This window comes from Alternaria hordeiaustralica (genome assembly GCF_023758085.1).
Source record: "Alternaria hordeiaustralica strain BMP 2776 chromosome Unknown scaffold_17, whole genome shotgun sequence".
Classification (NCBI taxonomy): Eukaryota; Fungi; Ascomycota; class Dothideomycetes; order Pleosporales; family Pleosporaceae; genus Alternaria; species Alternaria hordeiaustralica.
The window spans coordinates 114,491-132,625 of NW_026056789.1; the positions used below are offsets into that span (position 1 = coordinate 114,491).

General features: G+C 54.3%; 8 protein-coding genes across 8 annotated transcripts; 3 read left to right on the forward strand and 5 right to left on the reverse strand.

The window, feature by feature from the left end:
* Positions 1 to 410: 410 nt before the first annotated feature.
* Positions 411 to 1,598, forward strand: J4E84_007562 (uncharacterized protein; the record flags this gene model as incomplete). The annotated part of the gene is made up of 1 exon (XM_049390145.1): positions 411 to 1,598. The coding sequence occupies one exon, from the start codon at positions 411 to 413 to the stop codon at positions 1,596 to 1,598; it is 1,188 nt and encodes a 395-aa protein (XP_049241998.1).
* A 1,315-nt stretch (positions 1,599 to 2,913) lies between these two features.
* J4E84_007563 (uncharacterized protein) lies at positions 2,914 to 4,268 on the reverse strand (the record flags this gene model as incomplete). The annotated part of the gene is made up of 3 exons (XM_049390146.1): positions 2,914 to 3,144; positions 3,194 to 4,068; positions 4,196 to 4,268. 3 exons carry the CDS (start codon positions 4,266 to 4,268, stop codon positions 2,914 to 2,916), a joined length of 1,179 nt encoding a protein of 392 aa, XP_049241999.1.
* A 571-nt stretch (positions 4,269 to 4,839) lies between these two features.
* On the forward strand, positions 4,840 to 5,475 carry J4E84_007564 (uncharacterized protein; the record flags this gene model as incomplete). The annotated part of the gene is made up of 1 exon (XM_049390147.1): positions 4,840 to 5,475. The coding sequence occupies one exon, from the start codon at positions 4,840 to 4,842 to the stop codon at positions 5,473 to 5,475; it is 636 nt and encodes a 211-aa protein (XP_049242000.1).
* Positions 5,476 to 8,193: 2,718 nt separating this feature from the next.
* J4E84_007565 (uncharacterized protein) lies at positions 8,194 to 8,772 on the forward strand (the record flags this gene model as incomplete). The annotated part of the gene is made up of 1 exon (XM_049390148.1): positions 8,194 to 8,772. The coding sequence occupies one exon, from the start codon at positions 8,194 to 8,196 to the stop codon at positions 8,770 to 8,772; it is 579 nt and encodes a 192-aa protein (XP_049242001.1).
* A 613-nt stretch (positions 8,773 to 9,385) lies between these two features.
* Positions 9,386 to 10,262, reverse strand: J4E84_007566 (uncharacterized protein; the record flags this gene model as incomplete). The annotated part of the gene is made up of 2 exons (XM_049390149.1): positions 9,386 to 10,011; positions 10,259 to 10,262. The coding sequence occupies 2 exons, from the start codon at positions 10,260 to 10,262 to the stop codon at positions 9,386 to 9,388; spliced, it is 630 nt and encodes a 209-aa protein (XP_049242002.1).
* A 638-nt stretch (positions 10,263 to 10,900) lies between these two features.
* Positions 10,901 to 13,143, reverse strand: J4E84_007567 (uncharacterized protein; the record flags this gene model as incomplete). The annotated part of the gene is made up of 4 exons (XM_049390150.1): positions 10,901 to 12,703; positions 12,757 to 12,867; positions 12,957 to 12,973; positions 13,029 to 13,143. 4 exons carry the CDS (start codon positions 13,141 to 13,143, stop codon positions 10,901 to 10,903), a joined length of 2,046 nt encoding a protein of 681 aa, XP_049242003.1.
* A 1,550-nt stretch (positions 13,144 to 14,693) lies between these two features.
* On the reverse strand, positions 14,694 to 16,564 carry J4E84_007568 (uncharacterized protein; the record flags this gene model as incomplete). The annotated part of the gene is made up of 4 exons (XM_049390151.1): positions 14,694 to 14,854; positions 14,902 to 15,039; positions 15,101 to 16,158; positions 16,212 to 16,564. 4 exons carry the CDS (start codon positions 16,562 to 16,564, stop codon positions 14,694 to 14,696), a joined length of 1,710 nt encoding a protein of 569 aa, XP_049242004.1.
* A 318-nt stretch (positions 16,565 to 16,882) lies between these two features.
* On the reverse strand, positions 16,883 to 17,968 carry J4E84_007569 (uncharacterized protein; the record flags this gene model as incomplete). The annotated part of the gene is made up of 1 exon (XM_049390152.1): positions 16,883 to 17,968. The coding sequence occupies one exon, from the start codon at positions 17,966 to 17,968 to the stop codon at positions 16,883 to 16,885; it is 1,086 nt and encodes a 361-aa protein (XP_049242005.1).
* Between the last annotated feature and the right edge of the window lie 167 nt (positions 17,969 to 18,135).

Consider the following 18,135-nt stretch of genomic DNA (forward strand, 5'->3'; position numbering starts at 1 on the left):
GCGAAGAAAGCACCAATTTCCATTACTACACTTTTCGATTTTCGATAAATGCCCATCGCTAGTCTGCGGCCACTGGCACCCACACATCACGCGAACGGGGCGCTCAGACTGCGCGTATTTGCCCAGCGGGTCCTCGACTCCGCCCCTTGTTACCCTGACCCCGTATCCGTCTTGCACTCCACCATCAGCATTTCCTCTCGTTCCCCGTCACTCGTTTCGGCGCTTCTCTGTCCTATCGATATCCCCAGCGACTGCCTCCCCTCGTCGTTTCACTGCTTTTCTTTCACCAAACCATTCCTGAAACACGTCTGTTGGAGTACACGAGCATTGAACGCTGGGTCTCCTGAACCCTTTCGAAGACTGCCCAACGGCGACCCTACCTCCGCACACACCTAGACACCACAACCACGATGCGGCCTTCCGTCGGCTTCGTGGGGCTGCTGCTCGTAGTCGCACCCACAGTCCTCGCCCAGATCGAGAACGCACCTGAACTCAACACCGTCGCGCCCGGAGGCGACGCGGCGACGAACACAGCCGAGACCTCCGCCGCCGAGACCACACAAGCAGCGACAACGAACGCTGACGAGACTGCTGCCACATCACAAGCCGCCACCACGGAAACCACCGAGGCGGCAACCACTGCAGATGCGCCCACCAGCGTAGCCGCCCAGACAGGGTCTACAAGTGTCTTCAACCTCGTAGGCGCACCAACACTGGCTGGCATCGGTATCCCAGACATCAAAGTCCCAGACACAGCCGGTGCTGCCTTTATGCAGAAGTCCGATCTCCCCGATGGAACCGTCTTCATATGTGTCGGCGCTATCCTCGCCTTTTTCGGTGCGGCAGTGCTGGCGTGGCGCGGTCTCGTTGCGTGGTCGTTGCATCGTTCCGTGAAGCGGGCGGCCATGGCCCAAAATCTCGCTGATATCAAGGCCATGTCAGCAGTGCCTGGCAAGAAGCGGGGGATGTACAATGTAGTAGGAGCAAGCTCGACCATGTCCCTGGACCACCTGAACGCCGCCCCCATTGGCAAGTCAAACAAGGCCTTCAAGGGTGCGGCTGCCAACACAGCACAGCAATCGCAATCGTCTCTCTTCTTCTCCCCAACCGCAGGTGGCGCCGCCGGTATGCGAGATTCCGTCCACGTAGCAGGGAACCGATCCTCCACCTACCTTCCCGCGGGATACTACGCCTCCGGCAATGCAGCACCCGCCGCCGGATCACCACAAATGCACATTGGCAGCCAGAACCCCAACAATCTTTCTGCCCTCTCCCTCTCCACACCAGGGAACCGTTTTAGCGCGAGATCCGGCATGTCGCCACCAGAGTCGCCTTCACTCCCTCCATCGAGAGGAGGCTACGCCCGCGCACCACCATCACGAGACGGCCTCTCCAACTACAACCGCAACAGTGTCGCAACCCTCGGCCACCAACCCGGCACCACAAGAAGCCCCGTCTACGGCCAGGACAACAACACCGTCAGCCAATTATCGCTCAATGTACCGGGTGGCACAACTGTTCCTGGTGGCCGCACGCCGAGTGGATACCTAGACGACCTCTTTGAAAACCACGGCAACGGATCCAGAGAACGATTCTAGTTGGATCTCGAACAGCAGCCCGCAAAGCAGCGCGCCGTGAGCGCGGGCAATTGTTCGCTGAAAAGCAGTCCGTCGTCCGGTTATCGTTTCTCGTATAAGCCGGGTGTGGTGGCGAGCGCTAGAGCCGTGTCTGCGAGCACTCTATCCATAATAGAAGATTGCTACCGGGTATGAGTTGTGCGATAAAGACCAAAATGCCAAAAACGCGTTATCGAGGTTGTTGTCGATAGTCAGAGAAAGAGAAAGAGAGAGGAAAGGAAGAAGCCAGAAAAGAGCGGTCTCGTCTTGTTGAACATCTCTTTGCTCATGCATGCCCATTTTCGCGCGTGCACGTTTTTTTCCGTTTTCTTGCTTTTGGGGTTCACGGCCGCAAGCTTGTGATACCAACATTATGCCGATTTTGGCTTTTCTTTTTTCGTTCTTCTGCATTGCCATCTGATTCTTGAGGTACTGTCGGGGGATTCGTTCGCCGAGTTCACTAAATCTGCCGTCTTTTACTACTATCTTCTCTTTTTTTATTATCATGGTTTCTCTTGTTACGAATGTAGGGTTGTGGAGCTCCTCCGTTGTTACTGGAGTTAGACAGGCGTTACAAAGAATCTGCGAAGGGGAGCATGCATTGGTTCCTAGTCGTTTAGCCATGGCATGCTCGCGAGTCGCGTTCTAAAGGATCGTTTTCAGCGAAGAGAGAGTGGTATCTACTATTGTAGATGTAGATTTTGCATATTAGACCCCATAATGAAGTACTATTGAGCAAGAAAACGGTCGAGGTGTTGGTTCAGTGTGGTGACTGTGGTGAGGAGCAAGGAAGGAAGCGGCGTGTGCTGTGTGATACGGTACAGCCGGTACTGGGTAGCGCTGGCGCTGGGGCTATCGTGCGGAGTTTGTGGAGTACAACATGCGATATGACGTCCCGGTGTGTACATCGTGTGCTTTGCTAATGCGTATTCGTTTAGCTGGGTGGACTCACGGTTAGTACGGGTAGCATCACCTTAGATCACAGATGAGGGACAAGACAAGTCAAGCACCTTATACACGAAAAGAATTGAACAGATCTGCGGGCCACATTAAGACAAAAGCCCGCAGAGTAGGTAACCTAACAGCAACGTAGGCTCTAGAGTGTTTAGTTTTTTATTATGTTGACGTGCAAGGGCTTTGACAGTGTTGAAAGCCAGTTTCGATGCGAAGCACACCCTTATGGTTCATCTATATCTTACACAAGTGCATAGTCCCGTACCCTTTTTGTCTATCTACCACCAAACATCGATGCTAAATTTTACAACGCTACGGCGTTGTAGTGGTTGTGTACATATGGCTACCTTGCCTTCTTGGCCATTGCCTTGCGTTTCCTCGCTTCGCCATTGAGGTTGGGCGCGGTGGCGTTCTGGATGGCGGCCTCCTCTTCAGTCAGGTTCGATGTCTCGACCAGTGGCTTGTCAAGCAGTTCCTTCTTTCCGAGGATGCGGCCGGCGGTTTGATTGTAGGCGAACATAGGAAGCTTGAATAGGAGGGTGTCGTAGATGGTGGGCTGGGGCTCCTCGTCGGGCTGGATGCTGTTAGTGAATGCACTGCGTTGGAAAGGGGGATATACGTACGTCAACAAGGTATTCGCCCTTCATGCCGTCCTCGTTCTCGACTTCCAAAAAGACATTGCCGACGGAGTCAACGACTAGAATTTTGCCGTTCTCGGAGACAATACGCTTCTTAGCTCCCTGAGGACCGGAGATGACCTCTGCCTCGACTGGGGTGCTGATGCCGTCGTCACGCGCCTTCTTGGCAGCTTGCGCCTTCTTGGGTTTCTTCGCATCCTTCTCCATGGCGCGTCTCTCGCGACGGTTGCGTGGGCCAACCTCCTCAGGTGTCTCTTCGGGGGTTTCGTTCTCGAACTGCTGGGCGTTCACAGGGGCGGCGCCGGCGTCAACTCCAGGAATGCCCTGCAGACCACTCTCGTCACCCCAGGCAGTCTTGCGCGCCTGGCGGACGAACCTCTCGGCGTAGTCCCTGCGGCGCTTCCATCCCATGACCAGGGCGAAGTAGTGGAAGCCTCCACCGAGAACGACGAGTAGACCGAAGATGACGGAGCCGAGGCCAGGGCGGAAGCGCTCGTAGTAGTAGCCAGAGCCCCTCCATGCTGGGAAGCCGTTCCTCAGGAAGTGATCGTAACGCTCGCGCTCAGGGCCCTTGAGCAGCTTTCCCACGACCGAGAGACGCTGGTAGGCGGCGGTGACCTTCTTCAGGTGCGCGTCGGTCTCCTTCTTGGACGGCTTCTTTCCCGCTGGGTTGGTCTTCGCATATTCGGTAACAAAGTTCTTGCGGGCCTTGTCCGGGTGGAGTTCGCGCGACTTCTTGCGGAGGGCCTTGGTCAATTGGTCTTGGGACGCGCTGGGCTTGACGCCGAGGAGATCGTAGAAGGTGATGTTGGCGCCGTCTGCTTTGGCGACTTCGTCACGGATGCGGAAGATTTCGTGGTCTGCAGTGTGCTGTCAGCAAGTAGCTCGCAGTTGCACATGAGCTGGAGCTGGGGAAATGCATGTGGGGAAGGCGCATATGTGGCCGCAAGCATGCACTTGAAGACGACATGCAATTGGAATACGCACCCTCTTTGGTCCAGGCAGCGGCGAATGCTGCAAAGAGGCACAAGACCAATGCGAGCAACGCGTGAGATCTCATGGCTGGGGGGTTGATCCGGGAGGTGCCTGGAAGTTTGGCTGTCTGCGAGCAAGTGATAGGGAGGCTGCAGGCTTGTGCCGCCAGATGTCCAGTAGTGCCGCGAGCCCGCTCGAGTGACGGAACGTGGCCCAATTAGTCTGACCGCTGTCGACGGGACACAGGTGTAGCAGGCCTGCGCGATAAAGAGCTGCTCTTCACAGTGCAGTCGCTCTCCTCTTTCACTCCAAGTCTCTGCAATTGAATCAAAAAATGTGGCCTCTTCACGACTTGCATGTGAGACGCGGCTGAGCGTGTGGCTGTGTCGGTGGGCAGGCGCGACCCTGAACTACGGGATTCGCGGCAGGGGCCAACAAAAGTTCCCATACGCTCAGCGACACGCAACCTCCTCAACAACTCGACTTGCACCCCATCTACACTCACTTCAGCCGCGTCAGCGCATTCACTCTCTCGCGACTCTTTCCCATCCACGTAAGGCAGCCATCTACTACATACAATTCCACCTCCCTCCCCTCTAGAGGACACATCTCCAGCCTTCCCTCGATCTCCACCACTATCAGCAGCTGAACTGACCATGACTTCCCCTAAAGATCTCGAAGAACAACAACAGACCCTCATTACCCCCGACCAGCGCCAACAAACACCACCCCCCGAAATCACGACCCACACACCTTCCGTCATGTCTCGCTTCAGCATCCCCATCGATGCCCTGACATCCAGGATGAACTTGGGCGGACGCTTCGACAGCATCCGCTCCACTTCAGTCTCCTCGCGATTCGCCAACCTGCGACCCATCTCCGAGTTCTTCGACTTCAAGCGCATCTCCAAGCCCGCCAACTTCAGCGAGGTGCAGAGCAGGGTCAACTACAACTTGGGCTACTTCTCGAGCAACTATGCCGCTGTCTTTGTCATGCTCAGCATCTACAGCCTGCTCACCAACCTAATGCTACTCTTCGTCATCATCCTCGTGGTTGGTGGTATGTTCGGAATCGGCAAGCTAGAGGGCAATGATCTCCAGCTCGGTAGCTGGCGCGCGAGCACCTCCCAGCTGTACACCACGCTCTTCGTCATCGCAATCCCTCTCGGACTCTGGGCCTCGCCCTTTTCCACTGTTCTCTGGCTCATCGGCGCAACTGGCGTCACGGTCGTGGGCCACGCTGCATTTTTGGACAAGCCCATCGAGTCAGCTTTTTCCGAGGAGGCGGTCTAGGTGGTCGGCCGCGAACTCCTCCTTACACTATGCCCCGCTGGGGAAGACCACCGGGGGGCTCGTCGGGTGTGGGGAGATACTACGAGGGGGGACAGAACGACGTGCATAGGTTTCAAGAATTGGATAGCGACGATGAGAAGGGCGGCGTTGTATTGGATCAGGCGTTTCAGCCGGCTTTGAACGGCAAGAGCATCAATCCGGATGAGCTATACTTTAATGATATAGATATTAGTGCCTGGGAGGGCAGGGCAGCAGCTTTGGGTGAGGCAACATACCAAGACCGTGGGCATCAACAGGATTATGATGAGTTTCTCGGCGACGACTTCGATGCCGCTGAATACGAGGAAATACTATTCCGCCGCGTACTCGACAAGATCCGGATAGGAAGAGCATCGGGTAATCCAAACGTATTACTCAGTCCCGAAGAGTTACGCGCGTATGATTCACGACTGAGCGGTCCAAGGACAACAGCAGTTCGCCCTGAAATCCACTCTCGGCCGAACAGTGCTTCCTACCCCAACGACCCCACAAGTGTGCTTAGAGACGATGCGACTAGCAAGCACGGCAGTTCCTCCAGATCGAAGAAAGATCAGAAGCGAAGTTCAATCTTTGGATCAAAATCAAAGGAGAAGCCCAGCAGTCGCAAACGTACCTCTACTGTTTCAACCACAGATAGCCGTGCACCGCCACCTGGCTTCGTCATACCTGGCCCAGACGGACAGCCCGTGTATGCTCCCATCAATCCTTACCAGGGTAGCCTGGAACGGGAACGGGAATCTCCACGTCCAGCGTCCCGTTCCGCGTCTGATGCTAGTCACTACGTCCCTTCGCCATCGCACGCCAGCTTTTCTCGAGAAATGCTCGGCGCGTTCCCAGAATCTGTGGTCGATTACCGTCCCACCACACCTCCACGGCAAGGTCGTTCTGTATCATCCCGGCAGGCAGCACATGAAGCCGATCTCCCACACGGGTCACGCACAAGATCGTCTTCTATTCAATCTGCTGGGCTTGTTCCGTTCCCGGTGGAGCCTTACCAGTATCACAACTTTAGTCCTACGTCCTCTACATCACCGACTTCGCCTCAACCGCAATATACAAGGAGTGTAAGTTCGGCCGTGTCTGAAGCTAGCTACACATCAGTGCCACGACGTGTGCCTGTCCCTGCTGCTGCATCGGCATCGCTTCCACGAGCGGCACCTGCAGCACGTAGCCATGTCAGCCAGTCGGATCCAGCTCCAGCTGCACAAGCATCAAGCTCTGCTACTCCAGCCCAACCTCAGGAAGCTGCCAGAGGAAGTGGCCATGGAGTTGAGAGGCGGCGGAAGAGCGGTAAAAGTAGGAAGAAAGGTTGAAGCATCTCGATGTAGTTGTACATGGCACAAATCCCCCGCTCTCCAATCTGACACTTCTGATCCAATTGATTCTTGCTTTCGTAGACATTGCATACAAGATAGTGGCCTCGAAGACGGCCACGTATGTAGTGGGCCCTTGATATTCCTGTTGTACTGATAAATATATGTATTGCCTGCTCCACTGAGGTGTGTTGTTCGATAACAGTCATTCGATCTGACTCTTAAATCAGCCAAACGTGTCTCGAACTGGGCAAGGAGCGCCTGCAGGAACGGGTCTGTCCCCTCAATCCAGCCCTTAGCACGATTTGTTGAATGCCATATTGCGTGTGCTGCATCTGCATCTTGCAGCTGCATCTGGGTCTCGAACACTTGCAACGGTTTTCTAGACACTTATGCGACAAGGGTACGCGCACAACGGCCGTTGCATAACGGCTGTTTCGATCGCGATCACGTCAAAAGTCACGGGTAGTCATCAAAGAATAACCAATATTGATGAAAGAAGTTCTGGTCACCTGTGTTGCACTGCCCTCGCGTAGAGACGAATAATCTCCGCGATTTTCATGGTTCACGCACATCATCGCACATGTGCACAAGTGGGATCTGAGATGTCGCATAAATCGGAGACTGGGGGTACCTGCAGGGCTACGTCCGGCACGCCCAACCACCAAAAAGCGGTCAGTTAGTCTGCGACGATCATTCCTCTGCTTGCTCCACAAGTTCGCGCACATCTTTAAGCTGGCCAAAGTTCCTTCCCTCATCAGCATTCCCCAACCGTGCCATCTTTTGTGGTCTTTTTCTACCCGTCGACGTGTTCCTTACTAGTCCTTGACTCATTTTACCCACGTTTTCCCGTTCGGAGTCGTCGTTGCGCACGGTGGCCTGTGTTGTCATAGTGTGAGAAAGTTGGGTTGCTATAGCCTCGAATTTAGTTGGCTAGTAGGGCGCGCGCGCGCATCAGGCCAAGGCAGGGTCAAGGAAGCAGGGAAGAACCTGAGCTGAAGTGAGGCAAAAGAGGAGGCGATTGAAGCCCAAGAGACCCACATCCCTTCACCGGTTGTGTGTTGCGACTGCTCTTCTTCTAGTCCACTGGATACTGTTGCGCTGGCTTCAAGACTCACAGTCATAGAGTCGTTGTTGTCGCTAAACCTCATCACCGCGCATATCAAGAGTTATCTTGCGCTGCATGCGCTGGGCGGATCAATACACTTTACACCACCGCATCCCGACGTCTGTCGCTCGCGCGCATTCATCCCGTCGCTCATCAACATCAACCCTCGGAGTATCAACAACACCCCTTTCAGCCTCCATACACCCTAAACCAACCCTACTTCTCCCCTCCTCAACCCACACCCCACGCCCCACCACCATGGGCTACGGCAGCAGCTCCTGGAACCCCTTCTCAACAGGGGGCTCACCCTCGCGACGCTCCTCATCCGGATACCGCCCTGGCTACGCCTCGTCGTCGTACTCGGCGTCCTCGCGCCACCACAGCTCCACGTCGCGCTACAAGCGCTCACCCCGCGACTCGTACATGCAACACCTGTACAAGAAACTGCAGCACTTCCTCCGCGAAATCTGGCGCTACGCCCAACGCCACCCCTACAAAGTCTTCTTCATGGTCATCATGCCCCTCGTCTCCGGCGGCGTGCTGCATAAACTCGCTCGTCAGTTCGGCGTCAACCTACCTGAGATGGGCGGACCGGGTGCGAGAGGCGGGTACGCTGGCTCAGGGCACACCAACACCAACAACTACAACACCAGGGGCGCCAGCAGCAGCGGCGGCTACTACGGCAGCCAGGGCTACGGCTACGAGAACACACGGAGCGCCCCGAGTAACGGCGGCGGAGGCATGATGGCCGGTCTCGGCAACATCGACATGCAGAGCGTCTCTTCTGGCATCGGCGGCCTGGCTAGTCTGGCGAGTATGGCAAGCAAGTTCATGTAAAGAGTTGAAGAGGAGCTGACTCGAGCTTCCTCTTCTAGGAACGGTCGAGAATGTCCTTACTATTACGAGGGTGGTTGGGAATCTGACAAGAGGGGGAAGTGATTGGTGACATGAGGAGCAGAGGAGTGATCCTCTGCAACAGGCTTTACCGCAGATTATGAGTGAGGAGATGGCGAGGAAGTGGGATTATTGGAAGGGGCTGTGATCTTGATGGGGAAAAAGGCGGTATTTTTTGTTTTTGCCTTTGGGCTTTTCTTATTGCACGACGTTACGACGGCGCGATGTGGGGGACGTTTGACGACGTTTGCTCCTGTTCTTTTCCGTTATGGCTTGTTTGCCTTTCTTGTTTTTTTCGTTAGAGATATCCCTCCTTTGCGTAGGCTTGGACCTGCCTGGCGTTCAGATGCAAATCAAAACTTGCTCTTTTTATACCTCACCACTCACCATGCGTGAGCCTAGCTCACATCATGAAGGCTGTGAAGTGCGTGTAGTAGATTATCCAATCTAAACCAACAGTGAAAAGGCACATAGGTAACCAAAGAAACTCCAAGGATATCGTCACTCATACAGTCCACACCACCACCCCCCTCCCCCCATCCTCCTCAAACCCCAATCAACCACTCACCACATTAGCAAAAACCTTCGCCGCCAACCCACTCAACAACCTCGCCTTATCCGCCTGCGGCATCTCCTGAAACACCGCATACACACTCTTCCCCTTCGTATCCCTCACAGCCCCCAACCGATTCCCCGCCACCGCCCCCGCAACCATGCCCGGGAAATTCGCCACAATAAACCCCATAGCCCCTCCACTCAACCCACCTACTATACTCCAAAACTTCGACGTCGGATGCGCGTCCTGATCCGCCATCCCCTCTTCCCTAAGCATCTCCTCAAAGATACCACCGAATTGCTCTTCAGAGAAACGGTTATGGGATTCTTCCGTGTTGCCGGCGGGTGCGCTGCCAAAACCAAAGGCTGACCATGGGAAGCCTTGGGCGAAGCCTCCGCCTGTGCCTGCGCCCGCACCCGCATTTCCTGGGATCTCGTCTTCGAAATCAGAGTCTGGTGTTGCGGTACTGCCCGTGAAACTGTTGTAGGTGCGTGCGGCGTCGTAGTCGCGGCGCCGTGTCGCGTCTGAGAGCGTGTAGTAGGCGTCGTTGATTTGCTGGAAGCGCTTTGTGCGGCTTGCGCGCTCGGGGGAGTCGGAGGGGACGCGGTCGGGGTGGTGCTTTAGCGCTGCTCTGTGGGGGGAGGGTTAGAGGTTGAGCAGAGGGAGAGGTTTGTGGGGTGGGTGAGGTGGTACTTTTTGTAGGCATCGCGGATTTGCTGTTGGGAAGCTTTTGAGTCGACCTCGAGGGTTTTGTCTATGGTGTTGTATGAGCTTTCGGGTAGGAGGTAAAGGTTTGTGTGCGCATACAGTAGTCTGGTTGGGGAGCTGCGTGATGTTAGTTGGACGTTATCGCTAGGCTGCTGTGTATCTCACCCATGATGTTGGCTGGTTTCGGAGATTGGAATTCGAGCTCGAGAGTATTGTTTAGATTGATTGTTGAGTATGCGATCAAGGCAGTGAGCAAAGTTCAGGTAAGTGAGGTTGTAGGTTGTGGGTACAGTGGTGCGAAGTTCAGGGACAGGTACGCGGGTGGCAGCAATGACGTAGACGCGAGAGGTCTAGCCACATTGGCTTCACGTTTGCACGTGAAAAAGCAAACCTGCAACCATGTGCTTGGGAATGCTTGCAGATCGTGCGATATACACGGATGCATCACAGGAATTTAAGCTTTTTGTCTACTTTGTCACAATTCGAGATGAGCAGAAGTATCGGACGAAGAAAGATTAACATATCTTGCCTACCAATTGTGGTAGTCAGACGAGCTCAGCCTTCAATCTTTAGGTACATAGAATGGAATAGTAATTAGTGTTAAGCCGATGCAGCGCACGTCCTAGCTAGGTATCATACAACAAACCTCGATCAACCCCTCCCACAATCTCAGCTCTCCAATGCCTCCAAGCCATCTCTTCAATCATATCCAATAACACACTCCCCCCAGATCAAAAGTATCAACAAAGAAAAGGATCTCCTCATAGGGCTCCGTACAAGGAAGAGGCAATACAATGTCAATTGTATCTACCGCCTGAAACTCGAACTTAGGCCGGCGAATGCGTCAGGAGAATGCCGTCCACTCATTAATCCAGAAAAGTCCACGCTCTCGTTGCTGACATGTCTGAGGCCGGGCGTTTGTGCGGCGGAAAGTGCTTGTCCTTGTGGTGCGCCGGTCATGTTGCCAAAGGGGTTTGCACGTCCAGGTACTTGTGCAGCGGGCGTTGAAGCTTGCATAGGCGCTGGCTGGGCTTGTTGCTGCGGCGCTTGCTGAGGTGCCTGCTGGGGCTGGTTGTATAGCGAGAGGATCGAGGCGTTCTTGTCGAAGGGATTGGAGCTTTGCTGTTGGTATAGTGCCTGTTGGTTCTGGAAACTCTGTTGCTGGGTCTGATAGTTTTGTTGTGGATCCTGGTTTTGGAAGCCTGATTGTTGGGTCTGCCACGGGTTCGCCGATTGGGGGGTTGAGATCTGGTTGTACTGCGGCTGTTGTTGTAGCTGTTGCTGTGGCTGTGGCTGCTGTGGCTGTTGCTGCTGCTGCTGCTGCTGCTGCTGCTGCTGTTGTTGTTGTTGCATTTGCTGCGACCAAGGATTAGGCATCTGTGGCTGCGGCGGAGCAGACATCGGCTGAGACATCTGTTGCTGTTGCATCGTTGGTTGCCCAAATGGATTTGAACTTGCCAGGTTGGTCGGAGTAAACATCTGGCTTTTCGAAGATCTCAAGAACGGATTTCCTGGGCTTGAGGGATTGGACATGGACTGATACTGTGGCTGTTGCGGTGCGAAGAAGGCGCTGTATTGTTCAGGTATTTGCGGCATCGGTGGCGGAGTAAACGACTGGTTGTACGGATTCGTTTGAGCGAAAGACGAGGGTGTTGAATCAGCGTAGCCTCCCGTTCGATTCGGGAATAAGGGTTGTTGAGGTTGTTGAGGTTGCTGTTGCGATATCTGCATGCCTTGAAACGTCTGTTCGAGGTTTTGCTGCTGTTGATCCCATGGGTTTTGTTGATAGCCGAAGTTTTGCTGCTGCTGCTGTTGCTGGGGGACCTGTTGCTGGGCATATCCTTGAGGCGCCTGTTGCTGAGCATATCCCTGGGGCGCTTGTTGGAGGAATGGATTGTAGGACGTTTGCTGGGTCTGAAGAGGAGCGAGTTGAGTTTGCTGTTGAGGAGCCTGCGCGGGAGCGTCTAACGCATCGAACGGGTTCGTAGAAGACGCGGTAGGGGGTGCGGTGCTGATTGTGTCGAACGAAATGCCATTGGACGCAGGCTGCGAGGCCGGTGTCGGTGTGCTTCCTCTCGATCTGCCAGGATCCTGCTCTCCAAGTCGAATCAAAGCCTCCACTGCCCGGTCCAGATTCCCATTCAGCCCCTTCAACACCGTGGCGTTGCGCTTATCGTCTGGGAAGCCCATATCCCGAAGAGTTGTGAGCTTCGAATCCAAGCCATCGCCCGAGGTGTGTATGTTGGAGCCAAACACTCTGGAAGGCTTGTTGATGCGTGGCGGCGACTGGTCGTGTTGACTGAACCCTCCCAGACCTGGTGACAGCGGAGGAGTGAGATCCCGTGTCGTGGAGGCCTTTCGCAATCCAAATCCAAAGCGGCCGGTGGGCTTCGGCGGTAATGGCGGTGGCCGGTCCTCAGAGCTCGTGCTGCCGGTATTCTGTCGCGTGCCCGGTCGCGAAGCGTCCAAGTATATCCTCTGCTCGTATTTGGCCCGTATGTATCTCTCCATGGCGCTGTCTACTTCGTCGATGTCGATGGGTATGGAGGGCTTGACGTTGCGCGGGTTATACGTCTTGTTCGACTCGAGATTGCCAATGCGCTTCATGTTCTACACAGGTGTCAGCAATCCGGTATGCACCGCGGAGGACTAACAGGTCGTACGTCTACTTGCGCATTGTCCCACTTGTCCATACTCAAGGACTTGACCTTGGAGATGTGCGTTCCCAGTTTCCGATGTAGGGCCGCGCATCGCATGCACAGGAAGATGCCCAGCTACAGCAGACGTCAGTTTGGGCTTACGGTCGAGGGACGATCGGTTCGTAGAGGAGTACGGTTTCGCTTCGTGGTATGGGTAGACTTACACTCCAGCTTGCCCATCCTGTATGACCTGGTTAGCATCTGAGAGCCCAACGAGATGCGCCTGCCCTACGTACCTGGATTCCGCGCGCCACAGTCGGCGCATGTCCCGTTTCCAGGGACCGTCTTGATGAGGTCCTGCAGCGCACGCTCATTACGCGCCTGCTGGCGTTTGTTCAGAGCCGACGCCATGTCGTCCAGTCTGGAAGGAGGAAGCGGTTCGGGCGGAGGTTGAAGATCGGGGAGCGGCAGAACGTGCACGAGAGCAATACGCGCGGGGAAAGGGGGCAGGACGGACGGCAAGAGGGCGCGTAGCTAAGATTACCAGAGAATGAACAAGTCCATCGCAAAGCAAAAACATGAGCACAGAAAGGGGAGCTCGTAGGGCCCTTAGTTGACACGCGCGATGACGAGTAATGCATCCGTTCCACTTCACACATGGCATCCGCACAAGCTCCAGAACCCTGCGTTTTTGGTCTATATACGGCATCATGCCCCTGTCTGAGCTTGCTGCCCTCCGCCCAAAAGTACATCATCGACCTCCCAACCCGATGGGCGTGGAACAGCTTACGACAGCGCATGAACGACGTGCAGGCTTGGTGGCGCGACTCGTAGACGCTGCCGATCTGGTTTTGGTAAGGCCGAGGCCGCCGTCTTCGTTGCCGCAGATACGATCCAAGGCTGACAGACATTGCCGTCGTCAGCTCCCTGGTACTCTAGAGAAGGAATCTTCCCAGCTATTCAAAAGCATACGCAAAGCACACACAGAAGCGCACATTCAACACTCTCAGCGCTGTTCAAAAGAATGTATGGTCACGCAGGTGGCTTCAAGCAACATAGAAATCGTAGCAAAAAGCCTAAAAGTGCCAGGTATTGTTCTAGTGACGCAAATATGACAACTATAGAGATGAAGAGCTCAGTATAGCCGTTGATTAATCGTCCATTGTGATTTTGTGAATATGGAAGGAAAGCTGAGGCCGAGCTGCGACGAGCTTTTCAGGCGCGCGGGCAGCGCCAAGCCATGCTGACAAAGACGGAGGGTCCGAGCGGGCTAATTCTTCAACACGTAAAACCAAGCTCTGGCTCGTTCTTCTGCTCATCAACAACCTCGCGATGCACAGCTTGCGGCACGTGCTCGACACCGAATGATTCAATGTTTGTCGTTCTGGGAGTCGTCGCTGCTGTGCGCGTTGTATGCTACTACCCCACTCTTGCCTGCTCCCTGGCTCGTCTTCATGGCCAGGAAGCAACTTTTCTCTCTGTGGGAGATTAATATTGGTTTTTAGCAGAGCCGTGTCTTCTCCACCCTACCCATATTCTTCTGTGGATGTGTAGGACTATAATTGGACATACATTCTTTGTCAGTTCATACTCTGTGCTGATTGTTGTGACGATCCGAGCTTCGATGTGCAGCGGACGCTGTGCCTGAACCATCTTCTGAGATGATCAGGCAGATGGCAGCTCCGTTGATCGGGCTTCGAGCTTGACCACGCATTCGGCTGTTGTAGTTTTGCCCTCGTCTACGTTTCGTGGTCGACCGCATCTCGCTGAATCAGCTGAATGCTGAGCTCACTCTCAGGGCAACACCACGACGTGTCATCATGACACGTTGAATATAGGACTAAGCTGGCCAGCTGAGATACCTGCAGCGATGCATTCAGAGGCTTCTGTCTCCAAGCTCAAGCAATAACATACATATCCATTTCTGCGCTTGCGCCTTGGGATCCACAGAATACCGCAGCTCATAGATGCGCTTTGGTCACCTCATCCCCTCGGAACCGCTTTGGCCAGATACCCTGCTTACCAGGCGACAGTATGCCATTAGGATCGACAGCGTCCTTGATCGTCTCGACAAATCTTCGGTACGCGTGATCGTTGAAGTCGTACAATGACGCGACACGATCTGTGTAGAAGTCAGCGACAGTTCAGAGAAGAAGACCTAAGACGTACCCATGGTGTTGACATGGCTGCGATACTTGCTGTATCCCCTCTTCTTCCCCGCCTCAAACAGGCCATCAAAGATGTTCTGCACCGCTTTCCGATGCGTCGCGTTTGTCTTGTCAAACGTGAACATGTTGACGAAGATGACTAGATGAAGGTATCAACGTCAGTGTATGTCATCATTCACCGCTTAAGAGTCCGATCTTACCATGACGCTCATGCATAAAGAAGTCGCAGAATAAATCAAAGTTATCCGCCTCGCAGATCTTCTTCGCCGTCTTGACCCAGTCCAGAATCTCTTTGCCCTTCGAAGGTATGATAGGGCTGTAGTCGTAGTGCGCACCAATGCCACCCCCGGACTTTGGCAGGCGGAACTTCACCATAGGAAGCGACCAGAGCGTCGGTATCCCAACAAAGAACCCACCATCCATCTCAGGAACAGACGTAGGATCCAACGTCTCTCCATCCGGCGCAGAAAAGATCTTACCAACCAACCGTCCCTTCGGCGCTTTCCTCCCAATAATCTTCTTTAGCTCGTCGAAATGCGCTTGAATCACATCCCTCGCGCCATACAGGCCGAACTTGGCATTCCAATACCCCAGATCGAACTGCTTCTGCAACTCCTTGATCCTCCAATCCGGTATCGAAGTGTCGTGTGGCCAAAAGTCTTCTCTCGGGCCCATCATGCCCAGCCATTCCGTCACATTGGACACATACACAGTGTTGGGAAGCAGACCATCTCGTCGCAACGGCCCGAAGATATCGACAATTGTTTCCACGTCTTCGAAATCTGGCATGTCGAACGAGCAGGACATGAAGGCTTGGGGTGCGGGTGTGAGCCAGATACCTAGTTTAGTCACGATACCGAGATTAGACTGCAAGAACAGGCCTTCGATGCTAGGCCCGAACGAGAACTTGGAGAGGTGTGCGGATGGCGAGTTGGACATGGCGAACTGGCCTGTTCGGACGAGCTCGCCGTTTGCCAGCATGGCTTCCACGCCAGCGATGTGTTGGTGGTGGGTCCCTGTGGGTGTGAAGCCTGTGCCGCGGTCGATTGTGTTTCCGATGACTGAGCCCCAGCCGAGAGAGGGCACGGAAGGCCAGACGTTGAGCTTGTTCTTGACGCAGTAGTCGTAGAGATCGGTGAAGGTGACGCCTGGTTCGACGACGGCGTACGCGTATTCGGAGTTTACTTCGATGATCTTGTCCATGCGGTGGAGGTCGAGGGCTACGCAGCCGGTTACGCGAGGGGCTGGTCCGCCGTATCTATTCGGTGGTCAGATGACTTGTAGCTGGTTTGTACATGGGAATGTGCTGACCCGAGATTCTTTCCTCGTGAGAAAGTCCATACAGGAATGCCAAATTCGTTCGAAATTTTCAAGACATCTCGTAGCTCCTCGATGTTCTTTGGGCGTACGGCTGCGCTGGGCATCTTGCGGATTCCTTCTGCCTCGTGCAACTCATATGGGTCAATGTACTCGGTCAATGCATCACCTGAATACACCTGTGCATCACCAACAACACCCTTATATTTCGCGACTGCCTTGTCAAACGCATTTCGGTCAACGCCGGGTGGCAGCACGGACTTTAGCGGAACAGTGATAGAGTCTTTAAAGAGGTTGAAATGTGTGGACTGGTAGTCCGGGTCGATGTACATTGGTGATGGTGTCATTGTGAAAATTGTAAGATGTGTGTTGCAAAGACTAGACCCAGACTTCCACGATATTTCGTTATTAATGTATCCTGCAGGAACAAGCCTTCTCGGCTGGGTGAAGACATGGGTGCCGAAACGCTAGTTGACATGCGTGAAGGTGTCGTTCCCCACATTGCGGAGAAGACCCCACATCTACCCTTCTCCAACGTTTTCGGCCCTTGTCGTGCCGCGACTCCTCCTGATGAGAATACCCAGATATGACGTTTCCAAAACAAGCGCATCTACGACATCTATATTGTACAGTGTAAGCATGAGGGGTACTGGCCATGCATCTCCCTACAACGCCGATCTGACATTCTTCTCCCTCTCAATCTGCTCTTGATCCATGATGACAACACCCTTTCCTTTCATCTTACCGCTATGCGCCAGCTCTACCAACTTCTCAATCTCACCCAGTCCGTGAAACGAACTCGTCTGCACCGTAATGCCATGCTCAGCAACCAAATCCAGCATGTCCCGCGCCTCACTCAGGTTAGCAACAGCCGACCCCCTCACCCTGATATCCCTCAAAATGAGTTCATGGAACGGGATAACCACACCATCCGGCTGCGCAAGTTGTATCATCGTCCCATGCATCTTCGTCACCGCACAAGCCAAGGCCGCCGACTCCTTCGCATCACTAACGTTCAGCGTAGCCTTCACCCCCTCATTCCCCGTACAAGCACGCACAGCCTTGATAACCTCTTCCATCCCAATCCTCGCATCGATAGCAACATCCGCACCACACAGCCTCGTTAGTTCCAATCCCTCATCCCTCGCATCAATCCCAATAACATTCAATCCCATGGCTTTTGCAAACTTCACTCCAAGATGGCCCAACCCACCTCCACTACCCACAACAGCAATCCACTCCCCCTTCCTCACACCCGACAAAACAATCCCGCGATAAACCGTCACGCCCGCACAAGCCAGCGGCGCCGCAGTAAGAAAAGAAACATTCCGCGGTATCTTCGCAGTCTGTCTCGCATCCACCTTCGCGTACTCGGCGAAAAACCCATGTCTCGTTATACCAAGAAACCCCCCAGTGTTTTGACAGTACTGAGGACATACCGATGCGTGTGGTCCTCCTGTGCATTCGGTGCATGTACCGCAAGCATCATACAAGATCCCGGCCATCACGCGGTCGCCGACTGCGAACTGCGTTACAGACGTGCCAGTTGCTACAACGGTGCCTGCGCCCTCGTGAGAGCCGGTGCAGGGAAGTGGTGTGCCCATTGCGCCGGAAGAGACCATGGAGTCTGTGTGGCAGAGGGAGGCGACGGCGACTTTTATGAGGAGGTCGTGCGGTGCAAGTTCTGATGGGACGGAGATTTCGTGCACCTTGTAGGGTTCGTTGAAGGAGATGACTTGTGCGGCGCGCATTTTGGATGGGAGGGAGGGATGGGTCATTGTGGGTGGGGATTGTTGCTGCGGACTGGGACGCTGATTTGGTGGGTTTTGGAGAAGATGAGTGTCTGGGTTTGGATTGGGGATTGGATGGCTTGGGTGTGGTTGAGTTTACGGGTGGTGAGATATATGAATATATGTGT